The 23419-nt window shown below is 35.9% G+C and overlaps 1 protein-coding gene across 1 annotated transcript; it reads left to right on the forward strand.

Moving 5' to 3' along the window:
• Positions 1 to 9779: 9779 nt before the first annotated feature.
• Positions 9780 to 18045, forward strand: LOC131431333 (ejaculatory bulb-specific protein 3-like). The gene is made up of 2 exons (XM_058596985.1): positions 9780 to 9937; positions 17081 to 18045. Exon 2 carries the CDS (start codon positions 17089 to 17091, stop codon positions 17467 to 17469), a length of 381 nt encoding a protein of 126 aa, XP_058452968.1. The 5' UTR covers positions 9780 to 9937; positions 17081 to 17088; the 3' UTR covers positions 17470 to 18045.
• The last annotated feature ends 5374 nt before the right edge of the window (positions 18046 to 23419 follow it).

Below are 23419 nucleotides of genomic sequence, written 5' to 3' on the forward strand. Positions count from 1 at the left end.
TCAACAAGTTTCTTGAGCAAAACATTGTTCCACCTGACTGGAGGCAAGTGAAAATTATTGCCATTCAAAAGCCGGGTAAACCAGCTTCCAATCACAACTTATATAGACCCATTGCAGTGTTGTCCTGTATCAGAAAATTGTTCGAAAAAAATATTCTACGACGTCTCGACACTTGGGTCGAGACGAACGGCTTGTTGTCAGATACTTTGGTTTCCGTAGAAATAAAGGAACGAATGATTGCCTTGCATTGCTTTCGTCTGACATCCAAATTGCCTTCGCTCAAAAACAACAAATGGCATCTGTATTTTTGGACATGAAAGGAGCATTTGATTCAGTTTCCATTGATGTTCTTTCAGACAAGCTCCACCAACATGGACTTCCAGCGGTTATAAATAATTATTTGCACAACCTTTTGTCAGAAAAGCACATGCACTTTTCATTTGGCGACTTAGCATCATTCAAAATTAGCTACATGGGTCTCCCGTAAGGCTCATGTCTCAGTCCGCTCCTCTATAACTTTTACGTGAATGACATTGACAGCTGTCTAGTAACCTAAGACAATTGGCAGATGATGGCGTGGTTTCAGTTACTGGACCCAAAGCTGTTGATTTGCAAAAACCATTTCAAGATACCTTAGATAACTTGTCCGTTTGGGCTGTTCATCTTGGTATCGAATTCTCTGTGGAGAAAACAGAGCTGGTCGTCTTTTCAAGAAAGCATGATCCCGCGCAACTCCAGCTCCATATGATGGGAAGATTGATCGCGCAGGTTTTGACTTTCAAATACCTCGGGGTGTGGTTTGATTCCAAATGCACGTGGGGAGGACACATTAGGTATCTGATAACAAAATGCCAACAAAGAGTAATTTTTTTTCGAACAATAACAGGATCTTGGTGGGGTGCTCATCCGCAAGATCTAATAAAATTGTATCAGACAACGATACTTTCAGTGATGGAATATGGATGCGTTTGCTTTCGTTCCGCTGCAAACTCTCATATTATCAAACTTGAGCGAATTCAGTACCGTTGTTTGCGAATTGCTTTAGGCTGCATGCATTCGACACATACAATGAGTGTTGAAGTACTGGCGGGAGTTCTTCCATTGAAAGAATGCTTTTGGGAGCTTTCATCACGACTGCTAATAAGATGTGAGGTGCTGAATCCCCTGGTTATTAATAACTTCGAAAGGCTGGTCGAGCTTCAATCTCAAACAAGATTCATGACAGTATATTTTAACCATATGTCCCAGGAAATAAACCCTTCAAGATATATTCCTATCAGTGTCAGCCTCCTAAATGTCCCTGACTCAACTTTATTTTTCGACATATCCATGCAACGCGAAGTGCGTGGAATCCCGGATCACCTACGCTCTATGGAAATCCCAAAAATATTTCCAAGTAAGTTCAGGCATATTGTCTCAGAAAATGTTTTACACGGACGGATCATGAATTGAAGAGGCTACTTGGTTTGGTATATTCAACAATAATTGTTCGGCCTCATTCAAGCTTCAAGAATCTGCATCTGTTTATATAGCAGAGTTAGCAGCAATTCATTATAGTTTGAGTGTAATCGTCACATTATCTTCAAACCATTATTTTCTCTTGACAGATAGTCTGAGCGCAATTGCAGCCATTCGCTCAAACGCTGCTGGCAAAAATGAACCGTTTTTCTTGGGCAAAATAAAACAGTGCCTGTACGACATATTGAATAATAATTATCAAATCACAATAGTTTGGATCCCGGCTCATTGCTCCATTCCAGGCAATGAAAGAGCCGATAGTTTAGCCAAACGTGGTGCTATTGAGGGTGAAATTTATGAGCGACCGATTGCTTTCAACGAATTCTATAGCGCGACTCGCCAAAGAACACTTGCCAGTTGGCAAGCTTCTTGCGATAGAGATTCTCTGGGACGGTGGATGCACTCAATTATTCCGAAAATATCGACAAAGACATGGTTCAGGGGACTGGATGTGAGAAGAGATTTCATACGTATGATGTCCAGACTCATGTCCAATCACTACACGTTAGACGCACATCTCTTTCGAATTGGGCTCTCCGAGACTAATCATTGTGCTTGTGGCGAAGGTTATCGGGATATTGATCATGTCGTTTGGACATGCGTGGAGTATCGTGATGTCAGATCTCAACTAATAAATTGTCGTGACCTTCAATACATGAAAATTCTTTATCATTTCATAAAGAAAATTGGAGTTTCAATTTAATAAAGGACCCTTTTAAGACTTAGTTTTGGTTCCAGCTGCGACCATGAGTTCAACCAATAGCTAAATTAGAATAGAAATTAAGTAATGATACAAAAAACTCGAAATACTTTATGAAATTATCAACAAAATGTCTGAAAATAACAGCTTATTTTATAATTTATAGAAGTTAATCGTTTGGTTCAAATAATATTTCCGAGTAGATTTCATAATTAATGGCGAATTACCTAAGATGATATTGAAGTAATAAGAGGAATATGTTTTAATAAATTTAAATCGTTGTGACTGTTTTAGAATTATACTAGGATAAGAATTTTATGTAAAAGTGATACTACGGCGAAGAAAAACTTATGTAAACTGCCTTAAGAAATGAACGTATTTATGAAAAAAAAAACAGGTCGGCGGTATTTAAGTCACCAGGCACGTACCTAGAGGGGCTCTGACCCCTCCCGAAATCAGCTAAGGCAAAACGGTCAAAAAACATAGACGTGGTTCCTTACTTCGTTTCGTGGAGAACGGGAAACATCTTCTAGAACAAACTTACTTTGGGCACTGATAATAGTTTGAGGAAGCCAAATCAGGTGAACAAGGTGGATGGGTAAGTAATTGAAACACTAAATCGTTGATTTTAACCATGGTAGTGATGCTCATATGCTTTAGGTAAGGTCATTTCACAACAATTTCGTTCTTCGATTGCTTCATTAATGCACGATAACACTTGCATTTTGGTTTTGAAGTAGTCCTCCAAATGTATACCATGGCTATGTCAGAAAACCGACACCATGATCTTTCCATGATTCTCGTGTCGCTTGGAAGCACTCGTGCTGACTTTTGTTTATTGTCGGGTAGTCATTCTGTTCTCTAGCGTACCATAATGGATTCAGTCAAACATGTATTCGAAGTGCGCTTGCGTTCGTCTTTCTAGTTCTAAAATAAGTATGTGCGGGACCCAGCGGCCGGATATCTTTCTCATCTGCAGAATGTTGAGCAACTATGGCATGCTCACGCACTTTCTCTTTCCAGCCATCCAGTACAAGTATTATTATGTGTTATTGTTATTAATATTATTGTCGTTTATTTTGCCCCTGTTTTAACCTCCATTTTATGTAGTTTTGATTTGATTTCATAAAACCACTATTTCTTGGATTGGTTTGCAGGATCAACAGCCCCATAATATTCATCATACAATTTTGTTTCTCTGTCTGATATCGGGAGTGGCCAGGCCCTCTCGGAATACGTGCCTGCTTGCAATTAATGCTTTTATTTTTTTCGTAAATAACGGAAATTTCAAGGGCCAGAGCCGGTGAAACATATTAAGCCCAAGTGGGTAATTATTCGTACCGGGGAGAACGAAGTATTATTTAGTCGATTTATAAATAATATTTTGTTTCGACATAACTTTGCATGAGACGCGTAAATTCGAAGCTTGAAGCGTTTTCGATATTTTGTTGTAAAAAAATTGCGCATTTAAGGGTTAAATACAATATCAAACTACAAAATTTCTGCCAATATTTGTTTGGAATATTAAGTCAGCAGTCTTTTAGGTTCCGTATAAACTTATTTGTGTTTGCAAATTTTCGAAATTATTTCTTTGAGAATTTTGGTTACCCTGATCGTTTAGTTGGTTGGTTGGGGTTGATGGTGAAAGATGTCTCGCATGAATTGAAAGCAATATCTTGGCTTTACATTCCTTCTGTGGAATTTGGCCTTTCTGTTCCAACAGACTTCGCAGCCGATTCTTAGCATACAGAATCATTTTATGGCTAGTACTACGATCCTACTGACACTATGAATCATTCCACGTCGGGGCTCAAACATATGACAACTGGCTTATAACACCAGCGCCGTATGCATTGAACCGCAAACCCGGACGAATCGTACGGTGCACAAAACAAATCCAGCCGCTGATGTGCATAACACATTGTTAAAAAAAAAGTCCCGGGACCGAATGAGATGACGTTTGTAATGTCAAACTATCATCATCATTCAGAAGACAAGTGTCAAATTTTCACGTTAATTGCACCACAAACACTAAACTGACCAACATATAAGTGACGTTACATTTTGATTTACGAAAACTTAAAAATAACTAATTCCGTTTATTGATAAAACATTGCTTCCTATAAGAAAAACCGGGCAAGTCCAGCAATGGTTTAAGAAGTGTTACCCGCACTCAGATTAAAAACAAAGATTTGTGGTATTCTGATTTTAACGTGACCAAATTAAGTAGTCATCCGGAAAAAACGGGAGCAAGTTTTGATAATCGTTATGGATGAACACAAAATCAAATTCCGACTGAACTGGAAGTGCATTTACGATCGTATGCGAAAATCTGGGCATGAAAAAAATGTTTTCCAAATAGGTGCCTCGTTCGCTCACAATCTATCAAAAGCAACAACGCATTAACAACCCAGAGAGCTGGTCGGTACTGTTTTTTCGCAATAAAAAGGATTTCTTGCGTTGGTATGAAACAGTGGACGAAACATGGATCTATCTTTTATCTCTGGAGTTGTTTCAACATTTAGACGGGGAAAACGCAACAGGTAGCTGCAACAAGTATGGCGTTAGTTTTTAGATGCTCGAGGTATAATTAACGTCGACTATCTGGAAAAGGAAGTATTAACAAAAGTTTTTATTTATTCATGCGTTTGAAGTATGGAATCGTAAAAAACGGCCTCATATGAAGCAGAAAAAATCATCTTTAACCAAGACAATGCACCGTGCCACAAGTCAATGAAAATAATGGCCCAATTGAACGTCTTGGGCACCGATCTGTTTCTTCACCCACCATATTCTCAATAACCTAGCCCCCAGCGATTACTTGTCATTTGATGATCTGAGAGAGTCATCGCCGTAACTGAAGCCTATTTTAAGGCCATGGACAAATCATTCTGTTAGTATGATATAAAAAATTCAGATAATAAATAAAGAAATTTTGCTCAAGAAATGTTGTTTTCCTTGTAAGTTGCTGAACTTTTTGGACGAAATGGAAGCAACCTTCTCTACGGCAGTATCGAACCGCACAGAGTGCAAGTCGATTCGACACTGAATTTGGTTTTCTCTGAGTAATTTTCTCAAATGCGAACGCACTCTTTGAAGAGCAGAAATCATATGGAAACCGTGAACTTATGTATACGAAACCGTCATATCAATTAGAGGAATGACAATGGTTTGAAAAACAGGGAGAACTAGACATTGTTCGTGGTTGAGTCGGAGATGTTCAAAACCTAACCACTGTCTATATGGTTTTACTTCTATATTTTGAATTTGTTCCCCGGTATAGAAAACAAAGACGCAATCCTTCGTCAAAAGATTTTGAGTGATTTCATTTATGTGAAGATAAAGAATGGAAAGGTGAGATGTGACAATGTTGATTTTAGCAAGCTGAAATCTTTTACTAACTTAACTTTCGCAAGAGAAGTTGAACTTAAGCATCTCATCAATGCAAATAACTCGAGTCTCTGGTATGCCGGAAAGTACCGATAAAGGTCTTTTACCACTTACTATCCGAACTGACTGAGAATAGTTATCAGAAGTTGTTACTTTCTACTTGCGGCTGCATTCTCGTACACAATTAATTCTTCACTATCTCTAATAGTGAAAAAGTAAAAATAGCATGATGGGTTTCCATCAGGTGCAGCGCTACTGAATACCGCTTACAACCTAGACTAAACAGCCAGCACGCTGTGACTCTGGGGGTATAAGCAATAGTTCGAACAAACCTTTCATTCTGATGTTCAACTAGCTGTACAGAGATTGAGAAAAATATCCAAACAGTGAAGAACTCAATGTGTATAAGAATGCTGTTGCAAGTAGAAACTGATAACTTCTGGTAACTTTTCTTTTATATTTATTTCGTATAGTAAATGGTAAAAGAAAAAGTATCTTTTTCGGTACTTTCCGGCACACCAGAGACTCGAGTGATTTGCATGAATGAGATGCTTAAACTCGACCCCTTTGGTTGAAGGTAAAAGTTAAGTCACTAAAAGATTTGTGCTTGCTCAAATGACCATTGTCACGCCTCACCTTTTTGTTGTATATCTTCACATCCTTGCCAAATAAAAATTATAATACGGAATGCTCTGATGAATTTTCGTGGACACGTTTTGTACTACGCGGTACACTCTAAAGGTACAATGTCAGAGTGACAATCTACTTGAATGAACTTTTTAAATAACTAGCTACGCTGAAGGCTGAAAATCAATTCACCATGGATACTGTTTATCATGACGACAAAATGAATCACGCTTGGAGACTAATAGAAAATATTTGTATGTTTGAGGATCACGAAATTAATTTTAAATCTTTTTATTGTAGGATTCACAGGACACGATGGAACAAATACAAATCTTTATCTGTTTGATATAGGAAATTAAAAGTTCATCCGCGGTCAAGGAGAAATGCCTTTACACATGTCTAGCTAAGTTACAAGATTGAATTATGAAAGTGTATACACCAAACAAAACTTTCAAACAATTAAATCACGATCGTAGAGACAGATAACAGATACCAATAATCATGTATCAAAAATCCGGACTCAAGTGATCAGTGTGGATTCGCACGACCCCTTAAATCATCATCTAATCTCTAGATGGTCTTATCATTATAGTAATATTCACCAGTTTATGACGCTCCTAAATCGAATACAAAGAACTTTTTTGAAGCTGGATTGATACCTAGCCGTGATCAACAAATGATTCTATAAAAGTTTGCATGCAATAAAAATCATGCAACCAAAACTTTTTTGTGGGAGCACTCAGAGAAAATTTCGAAAATATCACCGTGACTCATCTGGACATTTTTAAGATTATCATACTTATCAATTCACAAACATGTTAGGTTATCAATTTTACCATACCAACAATTCGTGATACCAATCTAGATGATATCGTGAAATTGTGCATTAGCCTTAGAGAGGAATGGCAAAAAAACCCTGCATACAACTATTTAAAATGTACGTTCATTCTAACTATCTGAATTGTTTTATTACAATGCAGACTTAACCATTTTCCGAATCCAGAAAAGAATTTTTATTTGAATAAAAATTCGGATTCGAGGAAACTTTGGTGGTATCTTTTTATTTAGTATGGAACCATAAATAAGCAAATATAACCATAGCAACATTAATTGAAGTTGCCATAAAGGAATATTTATGGTGACTTGGCCTTGTCGAGGGTTAGTAAAAGGATGGACTAGAATGTTTTGTGAACCAATCATTGGCGATATGTTTGTATGGGACTTGAGCGTATTATTATTTGTATTTGTCCTTGCTCTATCTTGAGTACTAGAATTTTACAATTCTGATTTTATTTATTTTTCTCAGTTACAATAAAACTATTTTTATTGTTGTAAATGATACCAACATTACTATTATTTTTTGTTAGTAGGGGCTGGGGTCCACTAGGAGATTGATAGTACCTATTAGCTCTCTCCGGACAGTATCAGCCTAGATGCCGTGTGGAATCCGGCGGAAAAAAACTGAACCAAGAATAGATCCACTGGGTTCCTGCTTCCATGTCGTAAAAGGCGATAATTGCAGGAGTTTCTTTTTCCTTTCAGTTACCAGATATTTTCAATGTTTTACTTCTGATTACTCTATTTTACTAAATTATCTCTTCATTCAACCTATCAATTTCCGTCTAACTTCGAAAAAAATTTTGGAATTTGGAATGTTTTCTTCTTCCATGTTATTGATTGTCTGTCAGGATTATAAATTGAATGATAAATAAATAAATAATCTATAACTATTGCGAAAATCCGTTGATATTACAAAGTTAATAACAGAGATAATATTGAACACGTAGTAAAAAACACTTGATATTAATATTTCAAAAAATAAATTAATATTTTTCTTGGTAGCCGGCTGCCCAGATCAACCAATATAACGAATTAATAGTTTTAATAAGTAATTAAAATAAGAAAGCGGAAATAATAAAGAATAATAAATAATAAATAAAGACGCGCGTGAAATCTGTTGACCTTTATTTGGTGATTTAAAATGATTTTATAACAACTGTTTAGAATATGTCAATGCAATGAATCAACTATTTTACCTAAATCCTATTCACTCGTTTATTTTGTATCGCGTAATTTCTTGTATAAAAAAAGGGAAGTTTTCATTCTTTACGCGATAGTATTGCAAATTTTTCTTCAGTTTTCTCGAATAAGAGCTGTGAATAAAGACATGCCGGGACTTCAATATAGGATATTGTTGAAACGTTCACTCGGGAAGTCAATGAGTTTAGTGTTACATCCGAGCATCTTGAAACCGGAACATACTAAGTCGCCTGCGAATAATACCAATACTGAAATTTTTACTAACAAATATCCTTCTCCCGTGACACTTGTGGAGTGCGCAGTAGTATATACGGCCTCTAGTAACAACAAGTGTTGGACTAACATCCCTTCCCATTCCTTAGACGATCTACGTTCTGGCCTGGCCGGCGCCGGTACTGATCAATGAATTCTGGGATTACCAGAAGATGTACATTGAAGGATGATTTACCAGTCCCAGGATGGATCATCTAGAAACTCCCTGTACAATTTCAGCTAATCCCGATCAGTAACGGAGTAGCAACCAGGGGTGGTCGCTCAAGCTCAACATTACTATTATTTTTTGTTAGAAATTTCAGGTGAGTAATTACCCACCTTTGGAATTTTCGGGTGGGTAGTACTATCCACCGTAGCCACCTCTTTCACCGGCCATGTCAAGGGTACACCTGCTAGAAACTAGGAAATTGGAAATACTTCAGAGATCATGACGAATCTGCTTCCTTCAGAAATCGCTGTTAAAGTATTGTTCGTGTGGATGGGATCATGGACCAGATATTTCCATTTCAATTCGGATGGAATCATTTCTCAACCAGAACAACTCGGAAATAATAAGAAGTCAGATTATTATTCATTAGCACCGCAAAAAAAAAAACATCGTGATCACCTTTTTTCGTTGTGTCACGTTTGCAATCAGGTTGAAATGACCTGTTAATTCTCCGAATTCACTTAACAATTGTACAAACTGGTCCGATAAAGAGTCACAGTGAAACAAGATTCAGATGTGACGACAAGAAAAACTTTCCGAAAGAATGAATATTGTTTTCTAAGGCATGATCTTATGACGCAGTTGATTGTTCTAGCCCAAACGTTTTCCACTTACTAGGATGACTCGTAATACTAATTCACACTCTCTGGGAGAGCTTGATGACGAATGCAGCCTGTAAGTTGTAAGTGTACAGTCAACCGTCTCATTAGTGTTCTGTCTGCGGGAAACATATAAATTACTATTAACTCGACAAATTACGCTGATACGCGACATATGCTGGACTAACTGTATCTTTAAAAGCGTATGCCGCGTTATCGCAACGTGCAGCAGTATGACAGCGAGAGACTTAAACAAAATAAAAACAACAAGAAACCCTCCGTTAATCTCGATCACTCACGCCGCGACTGGGCGACCCGCCTGCTGCGTTCCTACGTTGTCAACCAGGCCCTGTTCACACAAAGTCCCTTTCCATCTCCACCGGTCCCAAACGTTCAACAATTGGAGAGAGTGAGTGAGATGAGTTTATAACTTTCTGCATATATATAAACTCGAGCTTGATCGGGCGTTAATCACAGTTTGTTGCTTGTTCGGTTTACACAGCACTTTAGTTCGAGGGTTCGATTAAAGTTCTCTGGATAGTAAAACGTTAACGCAGTTTCAAGTTCATACAAAGCTTAACGGTAAGTTCGGTTGGAATGATGGGAACGTCAGTGCATTGTGATTAGTGATAGTGATAATAGGTTCGTCGCTTACGAAAGCAGCTCAAATTTCAACCTCATTTCAATAGTTTAATCTAGTCAACGACAGAAATTTTCCGATGCCCGGAAATCATCTTTTAAATTTCACAGAAAGTTAGGCTAGTATTCGAATGACTTTGAATTTCACATATTCTTGTTTTAAAATTCGCAAATTTTGGTGCAAGGTGGAATTAGAACAACGTTGTGGAAACAGATTTATATTTGTATGAATCTTGAATAATTCTAAATGATGCAGACACGTTTGTCACGTAAGACGCAACAATCTTACATAAAGTGACAACTACTAGAAGCAAAGCGATAGCCGGTAATTTTGCAAGTGATCATGCATAATTGATGGTTTTATCGTCAGATTTGCTATTATAGATTCATCGTGCACCTTTCTACCACAAATGTCGAGATAGTTTTCTATTTTTTTATTTTCCTAATGATACCATTTTGAAACACAGAGGAATTAATTACTGAGTGACGATTACGTCGTAGTTTCTAGTAGTTTGATAAAGTTTGATTCCACTAGTATTCCGAGATGGTTCATTAAAGACCACAAAATAGGACATGTTTTGGAAGCTTGTTGATATTCAACAATTTTCTTAGACTAGCCTCTAACGAGATTCAGATGTTTTTAAATACAATTTTACTTAACGAATATTGAAAATGAACTCCCAGCACTAAATTAACGTTATGAATTTTCGAGAAAAGATCGCTAAAATTCGCTTTTGAATTCTGAAAAAATATGCTGGAACCATTTTTTTGAGTAATCATTCAAGTGAAATAGTTGTTCTGCATTTTCATTTTCAAACTTAGTTCCAAAGATTTGTTATTCGGATTATAATTTCACCTGGACTGCAAAGCCTATATTCAAGTATATTTTTTCTGCAATCCAAAGTTTTGGAATCAATTTCAAGATTGGAGTTAATTATTTGTCTTAGTAAAATTCAGCAAATTTGAACAGCAAGCGATAAGAATATCTCATTATCGAATTACCAAACCAAACGGGTAAAAATGTGAAAATATTATGAGTATATTCATAATTCAATATGTCATACACTGAGGTCTTTTTTACGCGTTTTTATGCGGTTTTTAGGCGGCTTTTTAACACGAATTATGCAGTTTTTTAAGCGGATTTACAAAGTTATGCGTTTTTTACGCGAATTTACGATTTTTTTCAAACCAGATCGTTTCATGCATTTCTATGACAAAAAATTTTTTTTCTTAGTTTTGCAGTTTTTTTCCACGCGGTTACGCGGTCTAATTTCTAGTCCTAGTCGTTCTTTTCCAAAATATTTGTTTGAGATTACTGTCTAGACGTTTCATGCATTTTCAGGACATTTGGTATTCCTCCCCGGTGAACGACCGAAATGGTTAAAGCCGGGGTAAAATAAATGATATAAAAAAAAATAAATAAATTCCGATTCCGGAAATCTCAAGATTTTTCCAAAGTCGATTTGAAAAAAAAAATTTGTTATTGAAATTACTCTAGATCTGGACGTTTCATTCATTTCTAAGATATAGGACATAATTTTTTTTATTCAACATTTTTTTTGTACTCGGATTTCCGAAGTTATGCGGTTTTTTGCGCCATTTTTTTACGCGGAACAAACACTTGAAAAGGCTTTAATTGGTTTACCGGAAACTGATGTTGCGAAAGCTTGCAGATACTACTAAGATTAATACTGAGCACATACACCATATTTAGAACATGATTCTGCAGATGACCAAAACTAAATCACAAGCGCACTTCAGAAGCGTGTTTGGTCACGGTGATTTTAAATTGGGTGGACTTTTGACATCGATCGAGAACTGTTGATGAAACCTGGATTCTCGCTGGAGAACCGAATGAGTGCCTGGGATAAGATCTAAGCGATCATTACTATCAATAATATCATGTCAATTGGCAGCTTTTATATCCGCAAGTTGTATTTCGACGAGTTACGTCGATTTGATTACTGAGATAAGGAAAATTCAAGGCAGAACTCAAAATATTGCAAACAAATAACAATAAGAGAGTATGACTTTCTCGTATTCAAAAGTATTATATCTGCTCCATTTAGGCATGCAGAGCATTTATTCGCTTGAACTTTGTGGTTACTTGGCTAGTCTTGGTTTCTATTTTACTGGAATATAGTTTCGAAATTTTAGTGTGTTATTAATGATAAGTTTTGTTCGAGGAAAGTTTGGATTAATTACATGACACTCAATTTATTAGAACTCACGGTTTATGTTGAATGACGTTGAAACTAACGAAATGAAACCGTACTTAATAAATTCAAAACTGTGAGGTGTGAAGAGTTATTTTGTATTTGAAAAAGTAGTCAAAGAGTTGTTGAGGCGATCAGCTTTTCACGCAATTTTCTTCATCTGATAGAAGAAATATCACTTCTAACAATATTGACAAGATCAATTCATATCAATTGCAAATTAAATTCAAAATTTTGTGCAAACAATTTAAATTTAGCAAATGAATTTTTTTTATAGATCTATTGATAAACTTTGAATAATTAAGTTATACATGAATTTAAATCATTCCATTTCTACATAATGTCTCCGATTCGTCAGTTCACCCGGTTCAATGCATAGGGCGCTGGTCTTTCAAGCCAGTTGTCGTACACACTTAAAAAAATCCCTGTGATTTTACATCTTATAAGATGCACATAAATGGAGCGTCGCAGTTCACTCAAATTCACGTGGAAGAACATTTAATATTGTGTCTAAAACTCCATGACATGAAGTTCGTTGAAATAAAAAAATATACTAATTTCAACCGCCGCGACTTGAACCGAGAATCAATGGATCGCAAGTACGTCTGTTAATCGACTGAGCCACAGAAGCATACATCTGCTTTGGTAGTAAAAGGTGCATTTAAATTCATACAGTCGCTCCTGCTAACAGAATGCAAGTTACAGTCGAAACCAGTAAAATTCAAGCAATTCTAACATTAAGTCATGACAAATTAAATTTGCCGTCATTTGACAAATTAGGTCTTTATGAATTACATCGTATGAGGAATTAAGTCACCTGTAATATTCAAATTTTTTTGGTGTGTATGTTCGAGCCCCGACCTGGAAGGTTCTTAGTGTCAGTAGAATCATAGTACTGATCGCCATGCAATGATTGTGTACGATAAGAATCGGCCGCGAAGCCTGATGAAGCAGAATAACCAAATTTCACAAAGAAATGTAATGCCGAGACTTTGGTTTACTACGATTCGTCTATGCATATTAATTCGAATACAATGTTGTAAAGTTTTAACACTTTTGATTCAAATCGTTTATGTTACAAAAAAATATAATTTTAATGCTTGGCACAATTTATTATCTTGAATTGAGCATATGAGTTTTATGAGCTATTGAGCGTTCTTTTCACCCTTTTCATTAGATTTGTCAACGTTAGACTGTTTTCTGCGCATTGAAAAATAATAACACAGTAAAACAGTAAAACAGTAAAGCAGTAAAACAGTAAAACAGTAAAACAGTAAAACAGTAAAACAGTAAAACAGTAAAACAGTAAAACAGTAAAACAGTAAAACAGTAAAACAGTAAAACAGTAAAACAGTAAAACAGTAAAACAGTAAAACAGTAAAACAGTAAAACAGTAAAACAGTAAAACAGTAAAACAGTAAAACAGTAAAACAGTAAAACAGTAAAACAGTAAAACAGTAAAACAGTAAAACAGTAAAACAGTAAAACAGTAAAACAGTAAAACAGTAAAACAGTAAAACAGTAAAACAGTAAAACAGTAAAACAGTAAAACAGTAAAACAGTAAAACAGTAAAACAGTAAAACAGTAAAACAGTAAAACAGTAAAACAGTAAAACAGTAAAACAGTAAAACAGTAAAACAGTAAAACAGTAAAACAGTAAAACAGTAAAACAGTAAAACAGTAAAACAGTAAAACAGTAAAACAGTAAAACAGTAAAACAGTAAAACAGTAAAACAGTAAAACAGTAAAACAGTAAAACAGTAAAACAGTAAAACAGTAAAACAGTAAAACAGTAAAACAGTAAAACAGTAAAACAGTAAAACAGTAAAACAGTAAAACAGTAAAACAGTAAAACAGTAAAACAGTAAAACAGTAAAACAGTAAAACAGTAAAACAGTAAAACAGTAAAACAGTAAAACAGTAAAACAGTAAAACAGTAAAACAGTAAAACAGTAAAACAGTAAAACAGTAAAACAGTAAAACAGTAAAACAGTAAAACAGTAAAACAGTAAAACAGTAAAACAGTAAAACAGTAAAACAGTAAAACAGTAAAACAGTAAAACAGTAAAACAGTAAAACAGTAAAACAGTAAAACAGTAAAACAGTAAAACAGCAAAACAGTAAAACAGTAAAACAGTAAAACAGTAAAACAGTAAAACAGTAAAACAGTAAAACAGTAAAACAGTAAAACAGTAAAACAGTAAAACAGTAAAACAGTAAAACAGTAAAACAGTAAAACAGTAAAACAGTAAAACAGTAAAACAGTAAAACAGTAAAACAGTAAAACAGTAAAACAGTAAAACAGTAAAACAGTAAAACAGTAAAACAGTAAAACAGTAAAACAGTAAAACAGTAAAACAGTAAAATAGTAAATATAACTAAATATCTTTTTAGTTGACATTCTCACTTTCACTGTCATTTTAACTTGAGAAACTTAGAATTGTATTAGGACAGTTGCTTCAAACAAAGTTGGGTTCGCACGGTAATATGAGCGAACCTAAAATAAGAACCAGGTTCGAAATTGAGTCGAATTTCAGATGGTGGTAAAACTAGGTTAAATGGCATGATTTGTTCAAACAAATTTGACAGCGATTGGGATAGGTTCGATATCGAGCAAAAACGGCATGTGAAAAGAGGATTTATTTTGTTTTTCTTTTTGCTTTCCATGAGGTCTGTCAATTGTTAACGATTGCTACTGACGTTGACAGTGCTGCCGATTTCTTTTACATGATTATTCATATATTTGTTAAGTAAAAACTGGATATGAAATTGCTTGAATGAACATATTGTGCAGTCAGTTAACAAACCCGATTTGGAACATAGTCCTATCAGGTTTTTGGGTTGGATTCACAAACGATGATCTGAATGATTTTCACATTTGTTACAAAAACGCATGGAATCCATTGTCTAAGTAATCAAACAAAAATAACATTCCTGTAGCAATTGTGAGACATGGAAATTCTAGCAAGTTTTAATTGTTAGTTGAGATACGGGTTTTCTTTAACACTCACTGAACACACATTTGTCACCTGAAGTGGACTATGGGGCTTCTAATATTTTAGAGAATTGCCAATCGTTCTTACATTTTGTCTACCGAAGCACATCAAAATATTTTTTATCAGATTTAAGAGCTAAATGAGATATACCTTTCTATTTCCATGCTTTTCAGCCAGGTCTTACTCCACACCCGCAATATTTTGCCAATGATAGGTTGAATCATATTATTATCGAGATTATTTTTTAAATAAAAATCAGTTAAATGCATGCTGAATAACGTTGTATTGATTTCTCGATTCTCTCAGGTAAAAAATATGGAGTTTTTTAATGATATCGTGTGGTTTTTAGCCACAAGAATATCGTATGTAAATCATAAGACGGCGGTCAAGTCTCTGAAACTGGAATTCCAATAAAATGCCTTATGCAATTCATACGAATTTTTTTGGAACATTGTGTGAAATGACAGACATAACTTCTCTCATATACTGTAGAATTCATAAGTTGTTCGTATAAAAACTATAATAGTGAAAGATGAGGTACACATTGCAGAGTTATGAACATTATAATAGAGGTATATTTTTCATATTGATCTTTTGGAATGATGATTTTGATGATTTTTGATCCAACTTAAGATTTGTCTTATGATTTTCACTACTCGTTTTGCCTGAGTGTATTTCATTTCTATTTCCAATAACGCTAGCAAAATCAAAGGTAGCTAGGATTCGATCGAAAAAATAAGGGTAAATATCTGAACCACTTCAACCACGCCACCAGTGTTTTTCAATGAAAAACGCCACGAGACGCATGCGAGACTTTATCAAATGAATGCATCGATGCATTATAGCCAATGTTGCATTGAAAACGATTTATTTTTTATAAACTTCCCTAACAGTCTGATCTGATTACCGTTTTGAACGTGAGTCTTATCTTTAACTATTCCATTCAATTGAACGGATCGTTCTGATTACGGATGGACTTTAGTCACATCACAATTGAACGAACGGATTCCAAAGCCTGCTAGATTATTCTCTATCTAGACTACAATCGTGACGTGACATCCGTTTTCACCAAAGTGCGAATTTTATGCGCTGGACTGATACCACATTTGCTACAAATAGGCCATTAAGTCTAACAAGGAACAGCAAACAACAAACAATTAATCTTTTTCCGACATTGCGACAGCTATTTGTCAACATTTGTTTTTTTCTTTCAATCTAAGCAAGAATAATAATTAAAAAGCCGGCAAATAATGGAACAACACTAACGACGACGGTTGAACTTGAGCGCAACGATGATGATCACGGCGTCATCACCGATGCTTACTGGTGAAGCGGTTTTTAACCTCTAAATGCGTCAGTTTGAACAGTATGTCTTCCAGAGGTGTCCTCATTCACGAGATGTGCAAGGTAAACATTGCTGATTTTTCTGAATTGACGTCACTAACAATGGGTTTTAAACGGCGACAAATTCGAAAAAGACTCTTGAAGTTTCTTCCAATGAGGCAACCTCAATTAGCGAGCATGTGATGATTTATTTTCACAGTCGCCAAAATGACTGCGGCTGAGTTTACTAGCTTAGGATGAGTTTTTGCTGACTGTTTCAAGTTTGCGTTAGTTTACTTTATAATCAAACCTGTAATCATGCTGCTATTTGAGTATTATCATTAGCATCGCATCTGCTTCATTACGCATTCGTGATTGGAATCGTAACATTTTGCACGTGGGATGTGATTAGTGAGAGTTGACTATGAGCTGATAGCAGTGGGGTTTTCCATTCGTTTGTTCATTGTCGATTGTTGTTGTTGATGAGAAGTATACTTGCAAATCTCTGTGAACGATCTATTGGTTCTAACGGTTCTGTTTTATTTCACAGATTTCATCATGAAATTTTTCTTCGCTATCGTTCTCGTGGCAGTTTCTGCCGTGGCCGCCCAGGAGAAGTATACCACCAAATATGACGGAATCAACTTGGACGAGATCCTGAAGTCGGACCGACTGTTCAATAACTATTTCAAGTGTCTGATGGATCAAGGCCGTTGCACACCGGACGGAAACGAATTGAAGCGAGTGTTACCTGATGCGTTGAAAACCGATTGTTCCAAGTGTAGCTCGAAACAGAAGGAAGGTACAGATAAGGTTCTCAGATATATGATTAATAATCGTCCCAAGCAGTGGAGCGCACTAAAAGCGAAGTACGATCCCGATGATGCTTACACCAATCGTTACCGTTCCGAAGCCAACAAATCCAACATCCAGCTGTAAGTTCCAGCACAACCCACGAAGTGATACAGCGACGAGCGCCAGAAATGCATTCAAACGAGCGAAGCAACACTTTAAAGTCGCCTTGTTTTGTCACCAGCCTTGCTCTTTAGACTCTTGAAATGATCCTGCAAAAATATGACAATACACACAATTTCCCAATCTTCTTTTATCTGTGATCGATCCTTAATTGTACGAAAGACGGTTCTTAGGTGGTGTTCGCTGCTGCCGGTTGTCAGACGAAGTAAACAATAAATAATAAACAATCGGCAAGGCAACGCCTACTTGACACATGAAATGGCAGGTCGCTTTCGAGCAACGGTGCCGGTTCGTGAGTTGTTCGAACTTTGCAACCCTGCCTAGATTGTCAACTGTCAATAAGTGACGAAAAACAGCATGGTAGCAGCGGTACCGGCTCCCTAGAATTGCGCAAGAAATGAAACTCATAATAATGGCTTTCCACTGGTGAAGTGTACGGTCTAGTGAAGAAGATGCATTTTACAAACTGGTCAGCCGAATCTTGTCATAGTTAACTATTATTTGTATAAGAACAGGAAAAATAAAGATACTCTTGAAAAAGTTCGTTGACTATTTATTTCAGAAACAATTTAAATTACTGTTACAAAAATTTGATTGCAATTTTATGAAACAGTCATAAAGATGCCATGCTATGAAACCTGCTTGATTATATTTCTTGATTCAACTAAAAAATGACTGTTCCCCTCTGATTGGCTAGATGAAACCATGAATGGCTACACACTAAAGTGAACGATTTTCCTCGCTCAGCTAATCCTTGATCACCAAAGTTTGCTTCAGATTGCCATCGGGCGGGTCACGGATTTCCCGCCTTGTCGGGCGAAGAGTATGTGAAACCGGTTCCATCATCATTGACAAATGCATGCCGAGCATCTTGCTTTTATCAGTTTCTTTGTGTCCGCCGCTTCGTCGCTTGCGTTCCCTCTGGGAGAACTACCAGAGTATGCGGCGACAGAAGGCCATCATAATTTCGCAAGCCAATGCGGCGCACCCACCACCGGCCAAAGATTACATAATATGCTCGTTTTGCCGTCTACTTTGGCGATTGCGAGACGGTCCGGTGGGACGACATCACAAACCGGCTGTCACGTGAGCAGCAGGGATGCATTTTCAGTAGCTCTCGTTTCAATGTCATTGGAAGTAGTCACTCGTGGGTATTTCCAGACTGCTTTAAATTTGAGTGTGATTCGTGTTTTCATTCTCACTAGCAGAAGTGCTGAAACATGGCATTGGACGGCGCGCCACCGATTCTTCACAATCAAATCGATGATTTTGGATGTTTTTCGTACGCTATTTTCAATGAACGTGGTCTTTCCAAATTAATCATAGTTTCGCTTTTGCCATTTAAAATGCTTATTAATTACCTTCTTCTTAACCTATTTCGTTTTTGAACATATCTAAACAGTATTTTTACTGTATTTATCTTGGGGGTATTTCAACTGAATCCAGTGAGACCAAAAGACTTTAAAAATTAGTTAAGCTTTCTCTGAGAAAGTAAGTTTCATATGGAGCTTTGAGCCTTTGATTACTATTCCTGGTACTTTTAAAATACTCCCTTTTTATTTTCAACATCATTCTATACTATTCACGCGTGCAAATTTAAAATTTGAACTCAATACGACCAAATTCGATTTTTCAAAGCTGCGGTAATTTCACACTTTTATTGATTTTTTTCGAAAAGAAAAATCGGTAACGAGACTCGTCTCTTTGAAGTCGCTCGAATTTAAATGACACTCGAGGAAAAGATGTTTGAAATACATCTGTTTCACTCAAATCGGTAATATATTTTTGTAGTAGACTTAGATTTCAGTTTTATTTTGAAAGGTTGGAGTAGGTAATGCCAGAGACATAATCGCATGATACCCTTTGACCTTTTAAAATTTTGTAGTGCATTTGGTTTCAAAAGAGTGCGTTTGTATTGTAGGAAGTAGGGCGACGAGTTTTCTAAATAATTTCTTTTCGTTACTTCTGGGGTCCTGAAAAGGACCGTTAGTAGCTTTGAAGTCCTAGAAAAGACTATTTGGTTACAGATGATTACGTTTGTATTCCAGGAATATGGGTGCTATTTGTAAGTTTTAGCCTTGACCTAGAAGAAATCATTACATAAATATAATAGAAACACAAGTCGTACAATCGCTAATATACTTTTCCATTTCTTAAATCTCAATATTTGAATGAAAGAAACTATCAAAATGCTGTACGGGATTCATTTCCGTCAAATTGTGGAATTCTCTTGGATATCAAACACTGTTCGGAACATTTTTTCGAATGCGATTCAGTAAATGCTAGTTGTATTTCCGCTTGTTTGGTGTGAATTTCGTACAGCGAAAAGTGCACAAAGCTAATCAAATTATTCATGATTTGCACTAAAGTAATGATTTTTACCATTGATTTTCAAAGAAATTATCTTAAAAGATCTTTAGCTAACATTTAGAGCCATTAGAACGACTGATTTCGTGTAATGGTCCCCATCGTTGTCAACTTCTCGTTTTCCTTTTATACAATGCAAACGACCAGCAGTTGGATGACGCTCTTGATTGAAGCGAATACTATAACACGTCCAACAGCAGTTGTTTTCTCTGCGTTTAGGCTTAGGAACTAAAACTCATATTCGCCACTGACTGACTGATTGAATAATGCCGGGTATAGTTCCATTGTCTTGACGTAGATGAAGCCTTGCGCACTCGATGTGTCTCCGTTCATGGATTATCATAGACTGAAGCTATCAAACGTGCCAATTTAATTTCCTCATAGAAATGAAGCTTCTAAACTTTGAAGTCAGGGTACGCCACGATTGGACATCGGTGCAAAAGTTAGGTTAAAGTACATGCTTTCGAATTACCATTGGTTTATATTTAGGGTAGACTCAGTTCGTGTGTATGTGACAAATAATGTCACTCGATTTTCTCAGAGATGGGTGAACCGATTTTCACAAACTTGGATACAAATGAAAGGTCTTGTGGTCCATACAAAGTTGCTGATTTTCATTTGGATCCGAATTCCGGTTCCGGAATTACAGGGTGATATGCACCAAAAAAGAGAAAAAAATAGTCACACGTTTCTCAGAGATGGCTGAACAAATTTAGCTTCAAATGAAAGGTCTAATGGTATCATACAATTTTCTTGAATTTCATTTGGATCCGACTTCCGGTTCCGAAAGTACAAGGAAATATGTACAAATTTATTGAAAATGCGCACTCCATTTTCTCTAGAATTTCTTTATTGTTTTTCACAAACTAAGAAGCAAATAAAAGTTCTGAAAATTCTTTAGAAAGTCTCCAAAAAGTTGATCCAGATCCGACTTCCGGTTCCGATATTACAGTGCGATGAGTGAAAATTCTCAATTTCATGAGTATTTTTTCAGAAGCGATGGCGAAACGATGTGTACATTTTCATAAAACTTACTGCTAAATTCATCTAGCTTGGAGAAAGCAGGAAAAAAGGAGCTTCCGAAAGCACCGATAAAAATGAAGAAAATCTCCGAAAACGGAGCTCACTTCGATTTCTCTGGAACGGTTAAGCCGATTTTGACGAATCATGATTCAAATAAAAGCTCTCATTGTCTTTAAATACACTGTGCAATTTCATCCAGATCCGACTTTCGGTTCCGAAATTATGGGGCGATGAGTGTCAAAACATTTAAAACGTCATTCAAAATGACGATGCAAAACTAGTACACGACGGTACGTGCGGCTTTTCTCCGTTCGCAGCGTGCTTTATTCAATTTCGTATAGGGTTGTCACATTCAAATTTATATTTTTCAGGTGAAAAAAAAGTAAATTCCTATATCAAACCTACTTGTATTGTGTAATGGGGAAAAGGAACTTATATACTAACTTACTAACTAATACAGAGAGCGAATCGATTCAATTGAAGATTGCATCGATTTTTGTCGGAATTTGCTTATAATATTATGTGACATTACATCTAATGGTTCTATATTTGTGAGTCTGTGTAACTCATTTGTACTAAACCAGGGAGGACGCTTCAAAATCATTTTCAGAATTTTATTCTGAATCCTTTGAAGCGTTTTCTTCCTGGTGGAACAACAGCTTGACCAAATTGGTACCGCATAAAGCATGGCTGGTCTGAAAATTTGTTTATAAATTAACAATTTGTTTTTTAGACAGAGCTTAGAATTTCTGTTTATAAGAGGATATAAACATTTAATATATTTATTACACTTTGCCTGGATTCCTTCAATGTGATCCTTGAAAGTGAGTTTTTTGTCATACGCTAAACCTAAGTATTTAGCTTGATCAGACCATGTCAATTCCAAGCCATTCAATTTGAGAATGTGATTATTGTTTGGTTTAAGAAATAAAGCTCTTGGCTTATGAGGAAAGATAATTAATTGCGTTTTTGCTGCATTTGGTTTAATTTTCCATTTTGACAGATAATCACTGAAAATATTAAAACTTCTTTGTAGGCGACTGCAGATCACTCTTAGATTTCTACCTGTGGCTAACAGACTTGTGTCGTCACAGAATAGCGATTTCTGACAACCAACGGGTAGATTTGGAAGATCAGAAGTGAAAATATTATACAAGATTGGAGCTACACTCGAACCCTGCGGAACACCGGCTCGTACGGGTAGCAATTCAGATTTACAATTCTGATAGCTAACCTGAAGAGTACGATCAGTTAAATAATTTTGAATCATTTTGATCAAATAAATAGGAAACTGGAAATCAGACATTTTTGCTATTAAACCTTTGTGCCAAACACTGTCGAATGCTTTTTCTATGTCTAGAAGAGCAACTCCAGTGGATAACCCAGAAGATTTATTTGATTTTATCATGTTCGTTACTCTGACAAGTTGATGAGTAGTTGAATGTTCATGACGAAATCCAAACTGCTCTGGTAAAAAAATTGAATTCTCATTTATATGAGTCATCATTCTCAACAAGATAATTTTTTCAAAAAGTTTACTGATAGAAGAAAGTAAGCTAATTGGTCGATAACTTGATGTTTCTGCTGGGTTTTTATCAGGTTTCATGATAGGAATTACTTTAGCGATTTTCCATCTTTTTGGGATGTAAGCTAATGAAAAACACTTGTTGAAAATTTTAACCAGGAGTCTCAAGGCAACATCGGGAAGATTTTTAATAAGAATATTAAAAATTCCATCATTACCAGGAGCCTTCATGTTTTTGAGTTTCCTAATAATTGATATAATTTCATCAAAATTCGTCTCAATAATGTCATCGTGTGATAACACTTGGGTTGAAATATGATCATATTTCAGTGAGACTTCATTTTCAATAGGACTCATAACGTTCAAATTAAAATTGTGGACACTCTCGAACTGCTGAGCAAGTTTTTGAGCTTTTTCGCCATTTGTAAGAAGTATTTGATTTCCTTCCTTGAGAGCAGGAATTGGTTTCTGAGGTTTCTTAAGAACCTTAGAAAGTTTCCAGAAAGGTTTAGAATATGGTTTAATTTGTTCAACTTCTTTAGCGAAATTTTCATTTCGCAAAAGAGTAAATCTATGTTTAATTTCTTTTTGTAAATCCTTAACTATGTTTTTCATAGCAGGATCACGAGAACGTTGATATTGTCGGCGACGAACATTCTTCAACCGAATGAGCAGTTGAAGATTGTCATCGATGATAGGAGAATTTAATTTAGTTTGAGCTTTAGGAACTGAAAGATTTCTAGCTTCGATAATATAATGATTCAAATTATCAATTGCTGTGTCGATGTCCGCAGAATTTTCTAAAATAGTTTCATGATCCACATGATTTTCAATGTGAGATCTGTAATCCAACCAATTAGCTCTATGATAGTTGAAAATAGAACTAATTGGATTAATTATAGCTTCGTTGGAAAGTCTGAATGTTAATGGAAGATGATCTGAGTCAAAGTCAGCATGTGTAATCGGTTCACTACAAATGTGACTTTGATCTGTTAGAAC

The sequence above is a fragment of the Malaya genurostris genome, chromosome 2 (genome assembly GCF_030247185.1).
Source record: "Malaya genurostris strain Urasoe2022 chromosome 2, Malgen_1.1, whole genome shotgun sequence".
Lineage (NCBI taxonomy): Eukaryota > Metazoa > Arthropoda > Insecta > Diptera > Culicidae > Malaya > Malaya genurostris.

Excerpts from the sequence above, each read along its gene's own strand:
- LOC131431333 (XM_058596985.1), top strand. The coding sequence starts at position 17,089 with ATGAAATTTTTCTTCGCTATCGTTCTCGTGGCAGTTTCTGCCGTGGCC.